The sequence below is a fragment of the Diabrotica virgifera genome, chromosome 1, assembly GCF_917563875.1.
Source record: "Diabrotica virgifera virgifera chromosome 1, PGI_DIABVI_V3a".
In the NCBI taxonomy this organism is placed as follows: domain Eukaryota; kingdom Metazoa; phylum Arthropoda; class Insecta; order Coleoptera; family Chrysomelidae; genus Diabrotica; species Diabrotica virgifera.
In genome coordinates, this window is record NC_065443.1 from 157,865,106 (window position 1) to 157,885,687 (window position 20,582).

The 20,582-nt window shown below is 36.0% G+C and overlaps 1 protein-coding gene across 1 annotated transcript in view; it reads left to right on the forward strand.

The window, feature by feature from the left end:
* Positions 1-20,582, forward strand: part of LOC126878797 (protein artichoke-like) — a 146,815-nt gene that overhangs the window by 44,919 nt on the left and 81,314 nt on the right. The window contains exon 4 of the mRNA XM_050641692.1: positions 10,597-10,854. Within this exon, the coding sequence (XP_050497649.1) occupies positions 10,597-10,854 (258 nt within the window). The remainder of the gene's footprint in view (positions 1-10,596; positions 10,855-20,582) is intronic.

The following is a 20,582-nucleotide window of genomic DNA, read 5'->3' on the forward strand; positions in this document are numbered from 1 at the left end:
TTATCTGGTCTCTGGCATTAAATGGTAAGAAAGATATTTATTGTGGGAATTTTTCATTTAATGTTCCAAATACTTTTAATAGTTTTCGATTCCAAGGAATTATTCTGCCGTATGTATGTTTCAGTTATTCAGTTATGTTCAATCGTAATTATCTATTTCTTAAAAAAAGTGTTAGTAGAGACCAGGCGAGGTCTCAAATGGGGGGGAGGGAGGGGAATTGACTCTATTACCCCCCTCCTTGGATCCCCGCCTGTTACAAAGTATTATTTACCCACAATGGGAGGACAGAGAGGTTGAAATTGTACAACGAAGAGTGCATTTTGGAATGCGCCGCATGAGATCTTTAATTTTCATATCGGTGTGAAACTGTAAAATTTATTGAGGGGATGGTTAAATTTCTTCCTAGTAGAAAAAGGCAAGATCGCTCCTCTGATTTCTGATCGAAAATGGTATTCAAAATATCTCCAACAAATACATGTACCATTTTTCAAATCGGTAGCGTAGAACTACTGCGACATCCATCTGAGGGGGTAACTTTCCATTCCCCATGGAGAGTGAAGAGTGGCTTGCAAGCCTGTTTTTCAGTTTCAAAATGTAATCCGTTACATTTTTGACGAATTTACCAAATTTTACATCCGCAGTGTTACTATGTGCAAGGTTTAGCTGATTTTGTGTCCTTACTCCTAGCACTAATCCTCTCCTATTTTAAATGTAGAAGGGTAGGGGTAGTACAAACAAAATGAGAGCGTTACAATCCAGTACTAACGCAGTACAAACGAAATAGCCTATTTTTGACATTCAGATGGCAAAGAATGCAGTAGAATGTAGAATGAAGGGGAATGTAGTAGAGAGTAGCATGTCACTGGCCCCCCAGGCCAATCTAGACGGGTGGGGTCGGTACAAACAAAATAAGGGCGAGACAATCCGATACTAACGCAGTACAAACGAACATATCCATCCCGAACCCCCATATCGAAAAAGGGGGGATGGCATGTCACCAGCCCCTCCAGACAGATTTAAAAGGGTTGAGGCAGTACAAACGAATGAAGGGTGGTACAGTCCAGTACTAACGCAGTACTAACGAAATAGCCTATTTTCGACGTTCAGAAGGCAAAGACTGCGTGCAGAGTAGAGGGTAGCATGTCGTTGGCCCCCCATGCCAATCTGGACGGGTGGGGGCGGTACAAACAAAATAAGGGCGACACAATCCGATACTAACGCAGTACAAACGAACATATCCATCCCGGACCCCCATAAGGAAAAAGGGGGGATGGCATGTCACCAGCCCCTCCAGACAGATTTAAAAGGGTGGAGGCAGTACAAACGAATGAAGGGTGGTACAATCCAGTACTAACGCAGTACTAACGAAATAGCTTATTTTCGACGTTCAGAAGGCAAAGAGTTCAGAGTAGAGGGTAGCATGTCGCTGGCCCCCAGGTCAATCTAGACGGGTGGGGCGGTACAAACAAGATAAGGGCGATACAATCCGATATTAACGCAGGACAAACGAACATACCCATCCCGGACCCCCATATCAAAAAAGGGGGATGGCATGTCACCAGCCCCTTCAGGCAGATTTATAAGGGTGGAGGCAGTACAAACGAATGAAGGGTGATACAATCCAGTACTAACGCAGTACAAACGAAATAGCTTCTTTTCGACGTTAGATGGCTAAAAGTGCAGATTAGAGGGGTAGCATGTCACTGACCCCCCCAGGCCAATCTAGACGGGTGGGGGCAGTACAAACAAAATAAGGGCGATACAATCCTATACTAACGCAGTACAAACGAACATACCCATCCCAGACCCCCAGATCGAAAAAGGGGGGATGGTATGTCACCAGCCCCTCCAGGCAGATTTAAAAGGGTGGGGGCAGTACAAACGAATGAAGTGTGATACAATCCAGTACTAACACAATACAAACGAATGAGCTTTTTTTCGACCCTTAAATCGAAAAAGGGGGGGCTAGTGACATGGACCTGAGAAAAAGAGCTACAAAAGATAGTACAGAAAAAAGCAGCGAAGAAAATGGGACTGTACATAAAGAAACTAAAACAAAATGTATGGCGTGGACAGATGGTCATTTCAGGAATAGACAAAAGTTTAAAATAGAACTAAGGAACATCATACGAATTTGAAATGGTAGAAAGATTTATGTACCTAGGAGCAATAATATCACGTAAACCGAACATTAAAGAAGAAATACAAGGTAGATAATTAATATAGACATTTCAAATAACAAAAATTGCCGGAGAGCCAAATTTTGGTGGAGAGCTAGGGTATACCATAACAAATAAAGTTTAAAAAGTCCCCATCGATCCCACGTGTGCTTCAAAAGTTATTCGGGGTCAAAGGTCAAAATTTGAGATTTTTTGGATTTTTTTCGAAAACGGTAAGTTTTATCAAAAAAAAAACTTTAAACCAAAGTTGTAGATCTTAAAATTCTCTACAAAAATAGTCCTTACTATTTTTTTCCTAAGAGTTGCCATTCCTAAGATATCGCGATTCAAAGACTCACATTATACATGATATGCACACGTTTCCACACCACCTGTGAGGTAGTGTACTCGGCGCGTTTTTTTACCGTGGTTTCCCCTGTAGGCCTACTCCACTAACTGTTTTGACAATTTTAGGATAATTTAAGGAAACAATACTGGTCAAGTTCTATTACCTTATTATTGATATTGATTATTGATATTGCTATTGATTATTAGGTTAACTATTGTTTTGATTTCTTTAGATATTTTAATCAGATTCATATTCTTGAAAGTCTACTTTAACAGTCAAGTCTTCTTCGATTTCATCTTCTTCCTGTTCCTCTTGCTGGATGTTCAAAAATTGTTCAAATGTGACCGAGTCATTGGTCTCTTCATTAAAATCACAGGAGTCTTCCTCTGTTGTACTAAACTGGACATTTGAGCAAGACTGACCTTGGCAGTTGGTACACACTAGAGAACACAGCAACCCGACTTTTCTACATCCACATTTGGCACTACAACCTTTTTTGCAATTTCAAAAAATAGTGTTAAGGAGTTTTTCTGGAGCAGGTGGGAGTAAGGTTTTAATCGGTTCCAGAGTATTATCTATTAATTTCCAACCCCAGTCTTCTGGATTCAGTTGATTGCCTAGCCATGTTTGAACTTGATAATATACTCGATACAAATGTTGAAAAGCAGATGCTGATGTTGGAGGAAGACATGATAGTTGTACTTGTTTCTTGTTTCACGTATTTTTTACAAAAGTTAAGTATCGGTATTTATCAAGACAAATAATTTTTTTTGGAGCTCCATAAACCGCAAGAAGAAAGCTGAAAGGAGGCTGAAATGTTAACTGACAAATTAACAGCTGCGAATATTGAAGTAAAACAAGCTAAAAATGACGCAGATGTCCTTATAATTCAGACAGCAATTCAAAATTTTAAGGCAACAAACAAACACAACAATTGTAGTTGGTGAAGGTGTTGATTTGTTGGTACTGATTACTGCAAGGACTCCAGTAGATAAAGTTATTTATTTTCTGAAACCTGGAAGGGCTCAACAGCGAACAGAGATATATTCTTCGAATAGTTTATCGGCTTATCCCAAATGCCAAAAGTACATTTTATTTTTACAAGCGATAACCGGCTGCGACACTACGTCCGCAATGTACAGAAGGGGCAAAACGTCAGTACTTAAATTATTCGAAAAAAAAAAAGATTTGACTGACTGCTGCAAAGTTTTTACAGAACTTGATTCTACACCGCAAACAATAATTACGGAAGGAATTCGTTTTCTTCTTGCGGTTTATGGAGCTCCAACAAAAATTATTTGTCTTGATAAATACCGATACTTAACTTTTGTAAAAAATACGCAAAACATGAAACAAGTACAACTATCATGTCTTCCTCCAACATCAGCATCTGCTTTTCAACATTTGTATCGAGTATATTATCAAGTTCAAACATGGCTAGGCAATGAACTGAATCCAGAAGACTGGGGTTGGAAATTAATAGATAATACTCTGGAACCAATTAAAACCTTACTCCCACCTGCTCCAGAAAAACTCCTTAACACTATTTTTTGCAATTGCAAAAAAGGGTGTAGTGCCAAATGTGGATGTAAAAAATCGGGTTGCTGTGTTTTCTAGTGTGTACCAACTGCCAAGGTCAGTCTTGCTCAAATGTCCAGTTTAGTACAACAGAGGAAGACTCCTGTGATTTTAATGAAGAGACCAATGACTCAGTCACATTTGAACAATTTCTGAACATCCAGCAAGAGGAAGAGGAAGAAGATGAAATCGAAGAAGACTTGACCGGTGTTGAAGTAGACTTTCAAGAATATGAATCTGATTAAAATATCTAAAGAAATCAAAACAATAGTTAACCTAATAATCAATAGCAATATCAATAATCAATATCAATAATAAGGTAATATCTAGAACTTGACCGGTATTGTTTCCTTAAATTATCCTAAAATTGTCAAAACAGTTAGTGGAGTAGGCCTACAGGAGAAACCACGGTAAAAAAAAAAGCGCCGAGTACACTACCTCACAGGTGGTGTGAAAACGTGTGCAAATCATGTATAATGTGACTCTTTGAATCGCGATATCTCAGGAATGGCAACTCTTAGGAAAAAAATAGTAAGGACTATTTTTGTAGAGAATTTTAAGATCTACAACTTTGGTTTAAGGTTTTTTTTGATAAAACTTACCGTTTTCGAAAAAAATCCAAAAAATCTTAAAATTTGACCTTTGACCCCGAATAACTTTTGACGCACACATGGGATCGATGGGGACTTTTTAAACTTTATTTGTTAAGGTATACCCTAGTTCTCCACCAAAATTTGGCTCTCCGGCAATTTTTGTTATTTGCCAAGCATTTTGATGTCTAAGTTGACCGGATTAAATGGCAGGCAATGGAAGTGTACATGCGCATAATGGAATATTGAATATAGTATTTTTACTACAAAAGCGATATTACGTAGGAATAAACATGGCAATAATGAAAAGTCACATTCTAATGTTTTGACAGTTCTCTTACGTCAAAAATTTTGACCTACGTAATATCGCTTTTGTAGTAAAAATACATACCTAGCAAGTTTTTATCAAGAAATTTTTATTTCAAATTTAATGTAAAACATTTTTGTATAGAGGGTTGTTCATGCTAAACGCATAGTTTTAGAAATATTGACGAAAAACGTAAAAAACTACGAATTTGCCGATTTCTCCCCCCTCTCCCCCCAAACCCGACGCTCAAAATGGTGTGGATTTTTTCTGAACGTTATGTGGACCATATAGAACAATTTGGTGTTGGAGGAAAACTTTCACTTTGGATGTCTGGGTTTGGGTCTAGTTATACCAAACTAATATATAAAAAAACAACTATATAACCAAGAGTAACATACAGCAGTGAGACATGGACAATGACAAAAAATGAACAAAATTTATTGGAGATCTAGGAAAGGGAAATCCTGAGGAATATATATGGAGGCATAATAAGGGAGGGTTTATGGATAAAAAGATCAAGAGTTCAAGGAATTATACAATCAACATAATATAATAGGAGTGATAAAGGCACAGATACTTAGATGGCGATGTCACTTAGGAAGGATGCCAAACACGAGGACTCCAAAAAGGGTACTAAAATTCAAAAAAGAGAAAAGGAAGGCAGGAGAAAAATAGATGGAAGCAAGATATCGAAAAATATATGGAAAGAATGGGACTATAAAAGACCAGAAAAAAAATGAATAACAGGAAGGAAAAGAGGATAATCACATATCAAGCCACAGAAGATCTCAGTACATAAAGAAAAGTGAAAATAAAGAAAGACCAAACTTTTCAAGCCATGTGTCTAAGGCCTTTAGTGCTATTGTATATTATATATTATTACAAAATAAAAGATAATGAAATAAAACAAAACAATCTATGGCAAAATTTAAATAAATTGCAAATTACGTAATATGTACAAGCTTAGGAACTAATAAGTTCTGCGTATTACACCCAAATATAGATAATAATAATAAAACTATTAAACTCTAAATCAAAGTCGAAAAATAGATTTGAATTGTTGAGACTCATTGTTTGACAACAGATTCAGTTTTTTCAAGCCAAGGGTAATTGGACATTGAAAATGAGCTTAAACATAGGAGTTCTGTTTTAACGGCGAGCGGCCGGCAAATAGATGTAGGTACATAAATACAATTGATAGATAAAGAACAGATCACGAAAATATACCCAAACAATACACCAAAATTGGAATTTGGCACTATACATTATAAAATGTCTCACACACAGCCAACGCAACGGTGAATGGACAATGAAAGGTAGCTTGAAAGCAAAAAAGCTCTGTTGATGGAATAGCGGCGAGCGGTAGAGAATAGAAAATAGATAAATATAATTTATAATATATAGATAAATAATCCAGTACACGAAAATGTCAATATTCAAACAATATACACTGTTTTAATAGTGAAATAATTTTAGAATATTTTGTTCATTTTTTTAAATGGAATTTTGTTTCTACATACTGCACTGGGGCCCCTGAATGTCAGGGGCCCTGTATACTTGATACGGCAGATACGGCGGTAGCTACGCCTCTGCCAGAGCCTTCACTTAATCTGAAAAAAGAAGATAACGAATTTGATTCGAAAATAACGAATTTGATTTAGATTTAGATATTACTTACCAACTTAAGAACGCTGACAATGATAACTTACAATCTTGGAAGTATGAAATTGAAAAATACATAAATGAGTCTAGGTCAGAATAAATTCGAAAGCTTATAAATAGCTCATAATTCTGTCGCAAAGATCGTTTCAATATCTCTATTTTTATTTAACTAAAATATTAAAATGTTTATTTTGCGGAATATGAAAGCTTATAAAAAGCTCGTAAATAAGTATTCACTTAAAAAAACGATCAACTTTATTTTGAGCGTAACTTGCTTACTTTAAATGCTAGAAACTTAAAAAAAAAACAAAAATAAAGCCTTTTTAAAAACTTTAAAAAAATTGACATGAATTTTCTCCAAAAAGTGATTCATTTTTTGGTTATTTTGGTATAAAGCGCGGTTTTTTTGTTGAAAAATGAACATTTTCATTCGCAAATAAGTCGAAAAGTATTGACTTAAGAAAAAACTCTATAGAACAAAGTTACTTAGAATTAGTCAGTTAGAAGTAAGCCACAGTTTAACTAAAAGTGATTGACATTGGTAATAGTTTTGAGAGTAAACTAAATGTAAGACCAAATAATTACGATGTCGGGATTGTATCACGAGGTTTTTTCCTGTTTTTTCCTCGTGATTTACTATGGAATCTCTAACGCGACAATTTTACTGTTACCGTTGCATGTGGTTGTCTTTTTAAAGACAGATCACATGCTATGATTTTTTGTAACCGATATTCTTGAGTTGGGGTTGATTTCATGCAATCGAATGAACTATCTTTCAGTAAAGTCGTCCCAGGAACGCAAGTCATAAATATAATTGATAGATAAAGAACAGATCACGAAAATATACCCAAACAATACACCAAAATTGGAATTTGGCACCACTATACATTATAAAATGTCTCACACACAGCCAACGCAACGGTGAATGGACAATGAAAGGTAGCTTGAAAGCAAAAAAGCTCTGTTGATGGAATAGCGGCGAGCGGTAGAGAATAGAAAATAGATAAATATAATTTATAATATATAGATAAATAATCCAGTACACGAAAATGTCAATATCCAAACAATATACACTGTTTTAATAGTGAAATAATTTTAGAATATTTTGTTCATTTTTTTAAATGGAATTTTGTTTCTACATACTGCACTGGGGCCCCTGAATGTCAGGGGCCCTGTATACTTGATACGGCAGATACGGCGGTAGCTACGCCTCTGCCAGAGCCTTCACTTAATCTGAAAAAAGAAGATAACGAATTTGATTCGAAAATAACGAATTTGATTTAGATTTAGATATTACTTACCAACTTAAGAACGCTGACAATGATAACTTACAATCTTGGAAGTATGAAATTGAAAAATACATAAATGAGTCTAGGTCAGAAAATACTGGTCTGAGAATATACTTGATTGGTGGAGAAGACAAAAATATCTACCCGTCATTATCGAAAATGGATTATTGACAAGGATTTTCTCGGAACGCCAGCAACATCAGTACCTGCGGAAATGCTATTTTCAAGAGCAGCTTTAACAATAGGGCTTTTCATTCACAGTCATTTGTTTCGAGCTTCTGTCATATGTTGTATAATCCGTGTATATTAATATTATACACAGATTATACAACATATGACAGAAGCTCGAAACAAATGACAATCGATGAGAAGCCCTATAAGAAAGCCAAGAAATCTACTAGGCGTTGACTCCATGAGAAGTGTTATCAGTAGTAATTGCACAAGAGCTCTAAAATTATCGAATTTTTCCCGAGTGACACTTTGACAGTTTTAATTTCACGACCCGAAGGCGATTGAAATTATGTTAAAGTGGCACGAGGGAAAAAATTCGATAATAATTTTAGAAATCGAGTGTATCGAATTTTATTGTAATTTATTTATGCAAGTACAAATTAATACAATTAAATACACAGTTGTTATAAATATTTGACGGTTGAAAGTCATCACTTTTATAACTTTTAAAACAGTAATTGTCATTAATGTCGCTGAATGTTTTTTTGTCGTAGCAACGAAGGGCATCTGACGTAATATACTTTACGACGGGATATTATCAAAAATTATCACTTTAATTTTTATTTCTGTAGCTTTCTTTGGTCAGAATCTCCTATGAATGAAATAATCTGCCTTAATTCATGGCTTATTAATTCCGATTTAAAAATGTGCTCAATTTGTTATTTAAAATAAAATCCAGTTTGCAATTTTATTTTCACCAGGATTAGGTAAGTATCATTATTATTTTTAATTTACATTTTTGTAAATCGTTTTAGCAAAAAAAGTGTTCAATAAATTGAAATATGTTATGTTAAAATAATGTTATCTTTTTCACAAATGAATACGTTTTAGAGTTTTCATTATTGGTCAAGATATTTCAAGATTTCTTGTTTTCTTGACAAGAAATCTTGGTATTGATATAAAATTTCTTGTCTTGTCTTGAAATCAAGACAAGTTCAAGACAAGATCTTGAAATTTTCAAGAAGTTGGCGACCCCCCAAATGGAAGATGAGGAGGTTTTCTTGCGAGGGGGTTGTAGCTCAATAATCGAAATCCCCGTATTTTTAGAGTTTATTCTTAGAAGTTATACGCTGTATGAATTATATCCGCAATAAGATATATTTTAATTTTTGGCAACATTTTTTCTTGTTAAATCAATTAAAGCGTTGTTTGGGGGTTAAGGAGATGAGCTCAAAAATCGAATAAATTCGAAAGCTTATAAATAGCTCCTAATTCTGTCGCAAAGATCGTTTCAATATCTCTATTTTTATTTAACTAAAATATTAAAATTTTTATTTTGCGGAATATGAAAGCTTATAAAAAGCTCGTAAATAAGTATTCACTTAAAAAAACGATCAACTTTATTTTGAGCGTAACTTGCTTACTTTAAATGCTAGAAACTTAAAAAAAAAACAAAAATAAAGCCTTTTTAAAAACTTTAAAAAAATTGACATGAATTTTCTCCAAAAAGTGATTCATTTTTTGGTTATTTTGGTATAAAGCGCGGTTTTTTTTGTTGAAAAATGAACATTTTCATTCGCAAATAAGTCGAAAAGTATTGACTTAAGAAAAAACTCTATAGAACAAAGTTACTTAGAATTAGTCAGTTAGAAGTAAGCCACAGTTTAACTAAAAGTGATTGACATTGGTAATAGTTTTGAGAGTAAACTAAATGTAAGACCAAATAATTACGATGTCGGGATTGTATCACGAGGTTTTTTCCTGTTTTTTCCTCGTGATTTACTATGGAATCTCTAACGCGACAATTTTACTGTTACCGTTGCATGTGGTTGTCTTTTTAAAGACAGATCACATGCTATGATTTTTTGTAACCGATATTCTTGAATTGGGGTTGATTTCATGCAATCGAATGAACTATCTTTCAGTAAAGTCGTCCCAGGAACGCAAGTCATAAATATTGGCAATATCATTTTAAAGTCTTCTACTTTAAAATGTATAATATATGTCTGAATTGCCGATATAAATAAGTCAGATTAATTAAATTATTAGAAGAATTTTTTACTAAGCAACTTTTTGGTTTAATTTATTAATATTCTGTATTTTGACAACGACGTCCGATTTGGACGTCGAAACGTTAATAAAATAGTTTTTTAGTTCAATTTTGGCTTATTTCCCATTTAGAATAGTTAATTACAAAAATGCCACAAGGAAATAGCTTCAGAACAACAAATATTTTTTCACCCCCGAGAAGTGGTGGTACTCACCCCCAGAGCAAAAACACACATCGGCACAATATCACTATTTTCTTTGACATGTTAATGTGCAGGTATGTTAATCGAAACGTTTCTTTAAAATTCGGAAATTTTGCAATATTTTACTTTAGCATGAGTGTATTTATCTGAATGTTTATTGCAAAATAATTTTTTGTTGAATAGAATAAATATTAACTAGTTAAAGTTTTACTAATAAAATTATTATTGGCCTTCTTTAGATTCAAACTTTTTGCGGATATTGCAAGAACGCTCTTTGGAGGGATTAATAAAATTAGAGACACTGGATTTAAGTGACAATAGAATTTCTGAAGTTCACCCCTTGGCTATGAGATCAACCTCAGAGTTAAAATTTGTGAACATTGCGTATAATCAACTTACCCTTATTGGACCCAGTCTTTTAAGCAATGCAAAGAATTTAAGAAAACTCTATGCTGGCCATAATCAGTTAGCAGAAATTTTGAGTCAAAGCTTTGATGGTACGTATCATACCAAATATAATATATGGTTTTCATTAATTTATAAAAATTGAAAGGATAAGGTAAGATACATGAAAAAATGGCCCATAAGAAAGTATTGAGTAATAACGTCAGATATAACTAATAGCACTTTGTATTTTCAAAATGTCACAGAAAAGGGTTTTTGTTTTTGGGGCAAAAGTTTTTATATATTTTAAATTTGTTAATGTACCTATGGTAACAAAATAAGTTTTGTGTACAATTGGGAATAGCGATATCATCATCATCATCATCATCATCAAGGCTATTCATTCCGGATCGAATGTCTGTTGCTCTTATGGGCTATTGATTATGTTCAAAATTAGAGAGCGCTGTGAAGAGAGCTAAAAGGAACTACAACGTTAATGGAATTTTATTATCTCATATGGTCAATGGACCTCTATATTTGAAAAAACCGCGGAGTGCTACCATTTAAATGGGTGCGTTTTTTAGAAAGGAGCGAATTAGTCCCTAGGCTCAGGGTGAATTAGGGTGAGTTCTATGCACTTTTGGCACAGACACGACTACAGGAAAATTGTTCCAGGTTAAATTTGCCATCGAAATATCACAATTTGAAGTCAAAGATATTTTTTTTAGAAAAATATATTCAAAAGAAAAGCAAGAAAAAACACCAAAGAAAGCAATTTTGTTTTTTGCCCCATAACTTTTTTCCTCAGGGATATAGGTATAGGTATTGCTGCAGCAAAAAATAACTTCAGTCCGTTCTCTTTAAAATGACGTTTAGTAAAAGTCACTAGTAGTTACATTTTCCGAAATAGGATTTTTCAAATTTCGCCGCTCACAGCATTTTTGGGCCATTTTCTCCATTATTTTGCAAACATTGTCCTGTAACTTTTTTCTACGCATTAAGGTATTATGTAATGGTACATTTAGTAGAAATAGAAGTCAATTACCTTTAAAATGGTATATTGTCTATGGTTGTGTGACTATTTTTAAGCAAGTTATGCCTTTTCAAGGTTTATACTTTTAATGATTTTTGATATTTTTTATGATTATTATTTCAATTTCTTAGTATGACTTTTTTTGTACATTTAGGTATATACATTGTGCAATAAAAAAGCTTATATTCTTTACTTTAAAATAGTGTATTGCAAAAAATTCTAGGACTAGAGAAAGGGTATTCGTAATTAGAGAAAAATTTAAATTTTTTTTATTTTTTTCAATTAGAAGAATATAATTGCATATTATAACATAATTTTTAATTCCAAATAACTTTTCTTGCTAAAACTTTTTAATATTGTGAAATATAAAGGTACTTTACTCTTGAGTGAAATTCATATTTTTTAACATACCTCGTACACTATTGATAAAATTTTATTTCTCATGACTGCATCTCAGGTTTTAGCTTATGCAGAGCATTTTATAAAGAATATTTTTTTCATAAAGTTAATAATAAAAAAGTTTTCCATATGGTTTCAACTTAGTGGGACCTGTGGCATGTGTATATGTCACATTTTGAGAAACCATATCATGTTTAAAAATAGTCCTAGAATTTTTTACAATACACCATTTTAAAGTAAAGAAAATGTGCTTTATTTTTTATTGCACAATGTATATACCTAAATCTACAATAAAAAAAGTTATAATGAGAAATTTAAAAATAATCGACAAATATATCAAAAATCATTAAAAGTATGAAAATTTTAAAAAACCATATCTTGTTTAATAATAGTCATACATCCTTCTATAATAGACCATTTAAAGGTAATTGACTTTGCTTCCTACTAAATGTGCATATACCTAAAGCTGCTTAGAAAAAAGTTACAGAACAATGTTTGCGAAGTAACAAGGAAAATGGGCCAAAATCGCTGTGAGTTACGAACTTTGAAAAATCATGTTTTGGAAACTATAAATTATAGAGAATTCTACAAAACGCCATTTTAAAAAGAAGGGTTTGAAGTTTTTTTTCTGTGAAGCAATGCCTATACTTATATCCCAATGGGAAAAAGTTATGGGACAAAAAACAAAATTTCGTTACAATTTTCTTTCACTCATTTCGATATGTGCATAGTTCCCTCCAGTTTTTCACTCTCAAAATTTTGATTTCTCTCATGACCTGGTCCTCCCATTTCTCTCTGGGTTTTCCCCTTGATGATCTGGTGATCTTCTTAATCAGTGGGTGGTTTTTCCTTCTCTCTATGTGTCCTTACCATCTCAGTCTCTGCGCTTTAATAAATCTAACTATATCTTCTCCCTTCATTATGTCTCTTAGTTCATAGTTCATACTTCTTCTTATTTCTCCGTTGCCCATTCTTATCGGGCTCATAATCCGTCTGAGAATTTTCCTTTTGAATATTCTGAATTTTTCTTCATCTTTTTCTGTGAGGCACATTGTCTCAGCTGCGCACGTAACTACTGGTAGGATTGCAGCTCTGTATATTTTCAGTTTTGTATTTCTGGATAAGTTCTTGTCCTTCCTATGATATAGCCTAACTATGATATTTCCAGTATGATTTGTTGCCTGCTAATTAGTCCTGTCGCCAGGGGGGGTACAACGGCCTTTTTAATTCAGATGGACTTACCCAAGTTTTTTTTATGTATTTTGGCCCGTAGAACACGAATTTTTTGGGTAACAGTTGATCCGGATGTCGATAAGATTGTTATAAACAAAGAAGTTGAGGAATTACATAACAGCGATTTCTAGCAAAACAAAACATTTTTTTGTATTTTTTGGGTCATTCTAACCAAAAAATGTTCATACAAGTTTTTTCGTAGGATGCATAGTTTTCGAGATAAACGCGGTTGAACTTTCAAAAAATCAAAAAATTGCAATTTTTGAACCCGAATAACCTTTGAATAAGAAATAAAATAGCAATTCTGCTTACCGCCTTTAAAAGTTTTAGTCAAATTATATCTGTTTTGAATATTTGCATTGCTAAAAATTTGTTTTTTGATTGTTAAAAAAAGCTATAAACACATAGTGTTTCCCGTGCCTAATACATGCGTTTTAATGCATGCTACGTAGAAATAGCCTCGCTTGCACTTTTACCTCTTCTACCTACTCGTTCGATTTTAAATGAGAAATCATTAAAAACATCATTCAAGCACTCGGTGTTTATAGCTTTTTTTAACAATAAAATAATAAATTTTTAGCAATACAAATAATTAAAACCGATATAATTTGACTTGAACTTTCAAATGCGGTAAGCAGAATTGCTATTTTATTTTTTAATCAAAAGTTATTCGGGTTCAAAAGTTGCAATTTTTCGATTTTTTGAAAGTTCAACCGCGTTTATCTCGAAAACTATGCATCCTACGAAAAAATTTGTAGGAACATTTTTTTGTTAGAATGGCCCAAAAAATACAAAAAAATGTTTTGTTTTGCGAGAAATCGCTGTTATGTGATTCCTCAACTTCTTGGTTTATAACAATCTTATCGATATCCGGATCAACTGTTACCCAAAAAATTCGTGTTCTACAGGTCAAAATACATAAAAAAAACTTGGGTAAGTCCATCTGAATACAGGAGGCCGTTGTACCCCCCCTGGCGACAGGACTAAATATTCACTCTGTTACTTCTTCACTTCTCTTATTTAGGTCATTCACTATTACTCCCAAATATTTAAATTGTTGAACTTCATCACTGTTCCCAAAAATATCGCATAATTTTTTAAACAGAAAAAAGTTTAAAAATTATTTGTAATTTTTAGCAGAATAAAACTCGTCGATCGTCTTCTTTAGGTGTCTACAAATCCATAACATTTCAAGTTGAAGCGTTTTTTGCAGAAAAAAACAGTAAACAAAACGTTGTTAAAACAGAATATTTAATGTGGACATTTGTGTTCGAGAATTTGATCCGTGCACTATGTCTGCTTGAGTTTTCAATGAGGAGGTGTCAAAGACAGTCAGAACAAGCTGCCCAAATTGTAGCTTTAATTGGAGATGGACGATCGCAGCAATATATTGATGATGTTATGGGAATCCACCAATCCAGAGTTTCAAGGGCTTTAAGAAGGTATAGAGAAAGTAGAGGGTACACAAGAAGACCAGTTCCAGGACTTCCCAGGTGCTGAACCCCGCAGATGAACGTTATTTACATCTATAGATTTTGTGTACACATCATGTTATAGCAGGGCCGGACTGGCTCCTAAAAAAGGCGCCAACCCAAATTCTAAAAAAGGCGCCAACCCAATCTCTAAACAAAGGCGCCAGACCCCCTTCTAAGCTTTTGCATCAAACTTTTTTGAAATCCTAGTGCATTAGGCCTGGATCCCGCGTACCAAAAAAAGTTGTATAATAGCAAGCTGAAAATTTGTTAATAGGTTAACGATGTCTAGTCGGATAAACTTGGATGTATCGGAACACTGGAATATGTGAAGTTTTAATTGTGGTAACACGTTAAAAATTTGAAACGTCAGACTACGAAAACTGTCACATGTATTTTGTCGGACAGAACTTCCAATTTATTTTTTACTCACTCATTAAACTCTCATGGAAAAATCAGACTGGTACCAACTGAGCATTTTAATAAGTCAGACACGTAGAACATGTTAAATGACAGAAATTATGTTGGTGATAAATAGCAGTCTGATTTTTGCATAAGAGTTGAATGAAAGGGAAACAAATTAATTGGAAGTTCTGTCCGACAAAATACATAGGACGTTTTCGTAGTCTGACGTTCCAAATTTTTAACCTGTTTTACAATTAAAACTTCCCCTGTTCCAGTGTTTCCAAACACAAGTACATCAAAGTTTGTCCGATTAGACACTGTTAACTTATTAACAAATTTTCAGCTTGCTATTATACAACTTTTTTTGGTACGCAAGATCCAGGCCTACATGTAAAGTAAATTAATATTACTTGTGAATGTTTTTAAGTTTAATATTAATTTAAAACAATAAAGTAATTTACCATTTTTCAACTGCTTCTACAGAAGAATCTACTGGTTCAAAAACATTGATCAACAATCATGATCATTGGTGTTCAACAGACGGTACTTTTAAAATTATTTCGAATTCTTAGAGCGCTCTAAAATAGCAGAGTAAACCTCGATAAAAAAAGCCGCAATCACACTGTTTCAGGTGATCCGTAAATGAGCAGTGAATGGCCTAATGTCAGTCGCTCGCAAACGGAGCCCTCGGAGAACTGGAGAAAGTCCTTTGTAATTCAAGCCTTAGCGTGGGCAAGGGCTCACTGCCTAGCCGGACAGTATAATTCTCTCCTAATCGCGGGAACTATATGGATAAGTATTTAATCACTTAGGAAAAAATAAAACAAAACAAAGTCAGAATGGAGCGTGTCACCGGTGGTGGTGCAGCTTTAACAAGGTATGAATGAGATGATAAGGTGTTCATTCTAGTAAAGGGAACAAAGGAAAAATTCTAAGCGAAGAGGGAAAGAGGAAGAAAGAGACTATGATCTTCGGAAGAATGGGATCTGTTCGAAGATCTCCGGTCAGTGGTAGGGACCTGACCAAGACGGATCTCCCAGGGGAGACAACCTTGCAAAGGAGCTCCTCACTTGGGGAGAAAAGACCTAGAGAGAAGGAGGAGAGCTCCGACATAACAGTCATGGTAAGAACAATGGATAAACTTACCAGAGTTTCAAATAATTTAGTGAAACTAATGTCCGACCATACAAACACGAAGGTCGAGATCAAGAATGAGGTAAAAAACTTAAAGATAGTCACCAAAGACATGAAGAGCAATCTCAGACAAGTCACCCTCGGCAGCATTGAGAAACGAAATAGAATAGTAGAGCAAACCGGTAAGGAAGGAACGACTAAGGAAACGGCAGGAGTGTCCACACAGGTCGGCTTCGAAGAGTTCTTTCACGAAAAACTTAGTGAAGAAGAGATAGAAATGATCGCAACGGTTCTGAACTCAGGAGAAAGAGGCTTTAAAAAATAAAGGACATCATAAAGATGAGAAGAAGCTCACTATAGGGTCGCCAAACCGGGAAGATAGGATAAACCTACATGCGACTTAGTAGTGGTTATGGATTCAGTGAGGGGGAAAGGTTCCACGACCTGACAAGGAAAAACAGGAACTGGGAGTATGTGCAGGAGGTACATACAGACCAGGAAAGGTGGAGTACTTCCAACTTAGTACTATGAGCACGATGACAAGGACGGGTCAGAAGGAAGAGAACCGGGAAAACCGTCAGAATATTTTCATGGTCCCTGTAGAGAAAGGGGTGACGGAAATCGACGGGGACAAGAGACTACTGGCAATTATTTCTAAATTGAGGAAAGACATGGAGATACTGGGGACCAGAGAGGCGTCCCTAAGAGTAGTGGGGGCTACAAAGGTAGGAACTTCAGGAAGCTCCTGGAAGTTACATTTATGGGTATGGACTTTCACCTCGCGCAGGTGGAGTATGAATGCGGGGAAAGTAGGATGTAGACGCAGAAGGTGATCATGAAGGAAGGTAGAAAATCCCATGCCGAATTGCTCAAGCAAATCAAGGGTAGCCTAGACACAAAGAAGGAGGCGATTAGCATCACAAGCGCTAAGAATACTACGGACGAGGACTTCACCCTCAAAGTGGCAGGGAAAGAACAGGCCAAGCGCCTGAAGAAGAATATCGTGGCCCGCACGGAGGAAGGGAAAATAGAGAAGGGAACACAAACGTCATGGTCGGACTGACACGCATCACAGCCAAGAAGCCCCTGGAAAGAAAACATACCAATTGACTGGAATTCGTGCAAGATTCGAGAGAGACTGCATGCCCAGCGCTGCTTTAGATGCCTGCAGTTCGGGCATAGTAAAACCGACTGCAAGGGAGAAAACATGACGGACTCCTACTACAGATGTGGCAAAGGGGGAACCAGGCACGATAGTGTAGTAGTAAGGCGACTTTTTGCCCCACTTGTAAAGAATCCGGTCACAGAGCCGACAGCTTACAGTGCCCGCAGTATAAAAAACTCATCCTCGAAAAGCGGGAGCTTAAGAGACACCTGGCCACAAGGGATGAGGAAAGGGTGGATGAAAGCACCTAGGACCAGAACTCAGACAGCCTATAGGTATGTTAGAGAGATAAGAACCATCTAATTCGAAGTTCCTTTAAATAAATATGGGAAGGGCGAGGGCCGCTCACGACGTTGCAGAGGTACTCACACGAAGGGAATGTTATCACATTTAGTCTCTCAACAAAGAATCATTAAAGATAAGAGATCTAACGTGACCATATACGTGATGAACCGAGGAGTTGGCATCACCAGACACTTTGTTAAGAATCGGTATGTTGAAGTACAAGTTTGATACCTGATGGTGTGCAATTGCTATGTTTCACCAAATGTCCCGCTTTGAGTATATGAAGAGTATATTGACTCGATTATCCAAGAGGCTGGGACGGAGAGTGTACCGGTCTCCGGTTACCGATGGTAAAACCCATCGTCTATTTGTTGACTTCAAAGCCGCGTACGACAATGCTAAGAGAACAGTACTATACCAATCAATACATGAGTTTGTTACACCAGAATAACTAGAATGACCAACTCCGACCAACTAGAATGACAATGTCTGACTTAAAAGAGTGCGTAAGTATAGAGAAATATAATTCTAGAACTTTTGAAATAAAGGATGGACAAGGGGATGCGCCGGTAACCTGAATGTGAACGATCGTCCATGGAACCAAAGAGTTCAAGATGGGAGAGGGAAATACTTATGATAATGAATCCATGCACCTACGTTCGTAGGTAATAGTAAATACTTTACTTCTAAACGTTACTTCTAAACAGGGTCGTAAGCTGGACTGTTTTAAAAGAAGAATCACTCAGCTTACATAAATATGTGAGTTTTGAACTACCGAGCAAAAGGAAGAAACGGAAAGATGAAGATATCGATCTAAAGAGATTTTTAAATGAGTAAGTCTTTGTGGGTGCTTTTAGCTTGATTGGTCTGAGATGCGAGTGAGTTGATCGAGGATCTGAGTGGGGCACCGGAGTTGGCTTCTTCTTCTTCTTTAAGTACCGTGCCCAAATTTGTAGGCGTGGGTAGCTTCCATAACAATTTGCCGATATCGTTCTCGATCTTGTGCGGCATGTAACAATTGATCTGCTGATAAGCCAGTCCATTGACGAAGGTTTCGGAGCCATGAATATTTCTTTCGACCAATTCCTCTTTTTCCGTCGATCTTTCCATTGAGTATTAACTGCAGCATCCTGTATCTGCTACCTCTCATTATATGCCCCAGATATTCAAGTTTTCTCTTTTTTATCATCTTCATTAAGTCACCTTCGCCTTGACCTACTCTGTTTAAGACTTCTCTGTTTGAAATGCGTTGAACCCAAGATATTCTGAGCATTCTACGATACGACCACATCTCAAAGGCTTCTAATTTGTTCATCATGTTAACCTTCATGATCCAGGTTTGACATCCATATAGTAATACAGGATACACATAACATTTTAGGAACTTGATTCTTAGTTGTAAATTCAGCTGCGAGTTGCTCAGAATAGATCTAAGTTTCATAAATGCTCCTCTTGCAATTTCTATTAGGAGTTGGCTTGTGTTAGGTCAAATGGGTGGTATGAAAGAAAATAACCGTACTGGTAGAATGAGGGGCTTGAATATCAGAGAACGAATTGTATGAGAGTAAGAATGGAGTGGAAGAGGTTATTAAAATTTCAAGCAGGAAAAAGAGAATCAATGAATTAAAGCGAATGCAGAACCAGTACAGAAATGAGATTACATGATTGAAGAGAGAAAAGTGGAGTAACCTGCTTCAGGATCTCAAAAGAGGTATCTGGCGACAGTGTTTCAAGATGGTGTGTATCTAACAGAAGGGGAAAAGACACACTATCCCCTGCCCGAGGAGAAGAGACTGTTTAAGACGGGAGCGCTTTCCTCAAGTGGAGAACAGACGTTTAAGTGTTACTTGTTTCATAGAGGCGGTACCCTTTACTGAGTTGGAACTCGGCGAGGCCGTTGGATGGAAAAAGATCCGAAGGGTACCTGGCATAGACGGAGTCATACCTGAGAAGCTAAGGCTCGCCGCACAACTGAACCAAAAGAAGTCAGAAAACCTGGGTGCCATTTTCGAGCTATGTGTGTTAGCCTTTGATTACCTGATACGAGTTGAATTTTGTTGTACCCACTGGCTTCATTATGATGTATGATTCTAGGGTGCAAAAATCCTGTATGTATGCTTTAGTTATGGCGTGCAGAAAACTGCACTCATTAGGCCAATTGTGGGATGTAACACTATTGTAATATAATATAAACAGATGACATTGATACCTACGAAAGGCTCCTGAATCGTAAAATAGCCGCGCGACTCATCTAAGCTATTTATTATAACAGAAACCGTGGATACGAAAGGCGCCCGAATCTTAAAAATGGTCTTCAAGGGCGCCGCGTGTCCTCGGAGCAGATATTGGTACCAACAAAAGGTCTTCGAGGGCGCCGCGCGTTGCATCTAAGCTTTTTATTATAATAGAAACAGCGGAAATTGATACCCACGAAAGGCGCTCAAATCGTAGAAATAGTCTTCGAGGGCGCCGTGCGTTGCATACAAGCAATTTATTATAATAGAAACAGTGAATGTTGATACCTACGAAAGGCGCCCGAATCGTAAAAATTGTCTTCAAGGGCGTGCGCGTCCTCGGAGCAGATATTGATACACACAAAGGCGTTCGAATCGTAAAAATGGTCTTCAAGGGCGCCGTTCGTCGCATCTAAGCAATTTATTATAACAGAAACAGCGGACATTAATACCTACAAAAGGCGCCCGAATCGTAAAAATG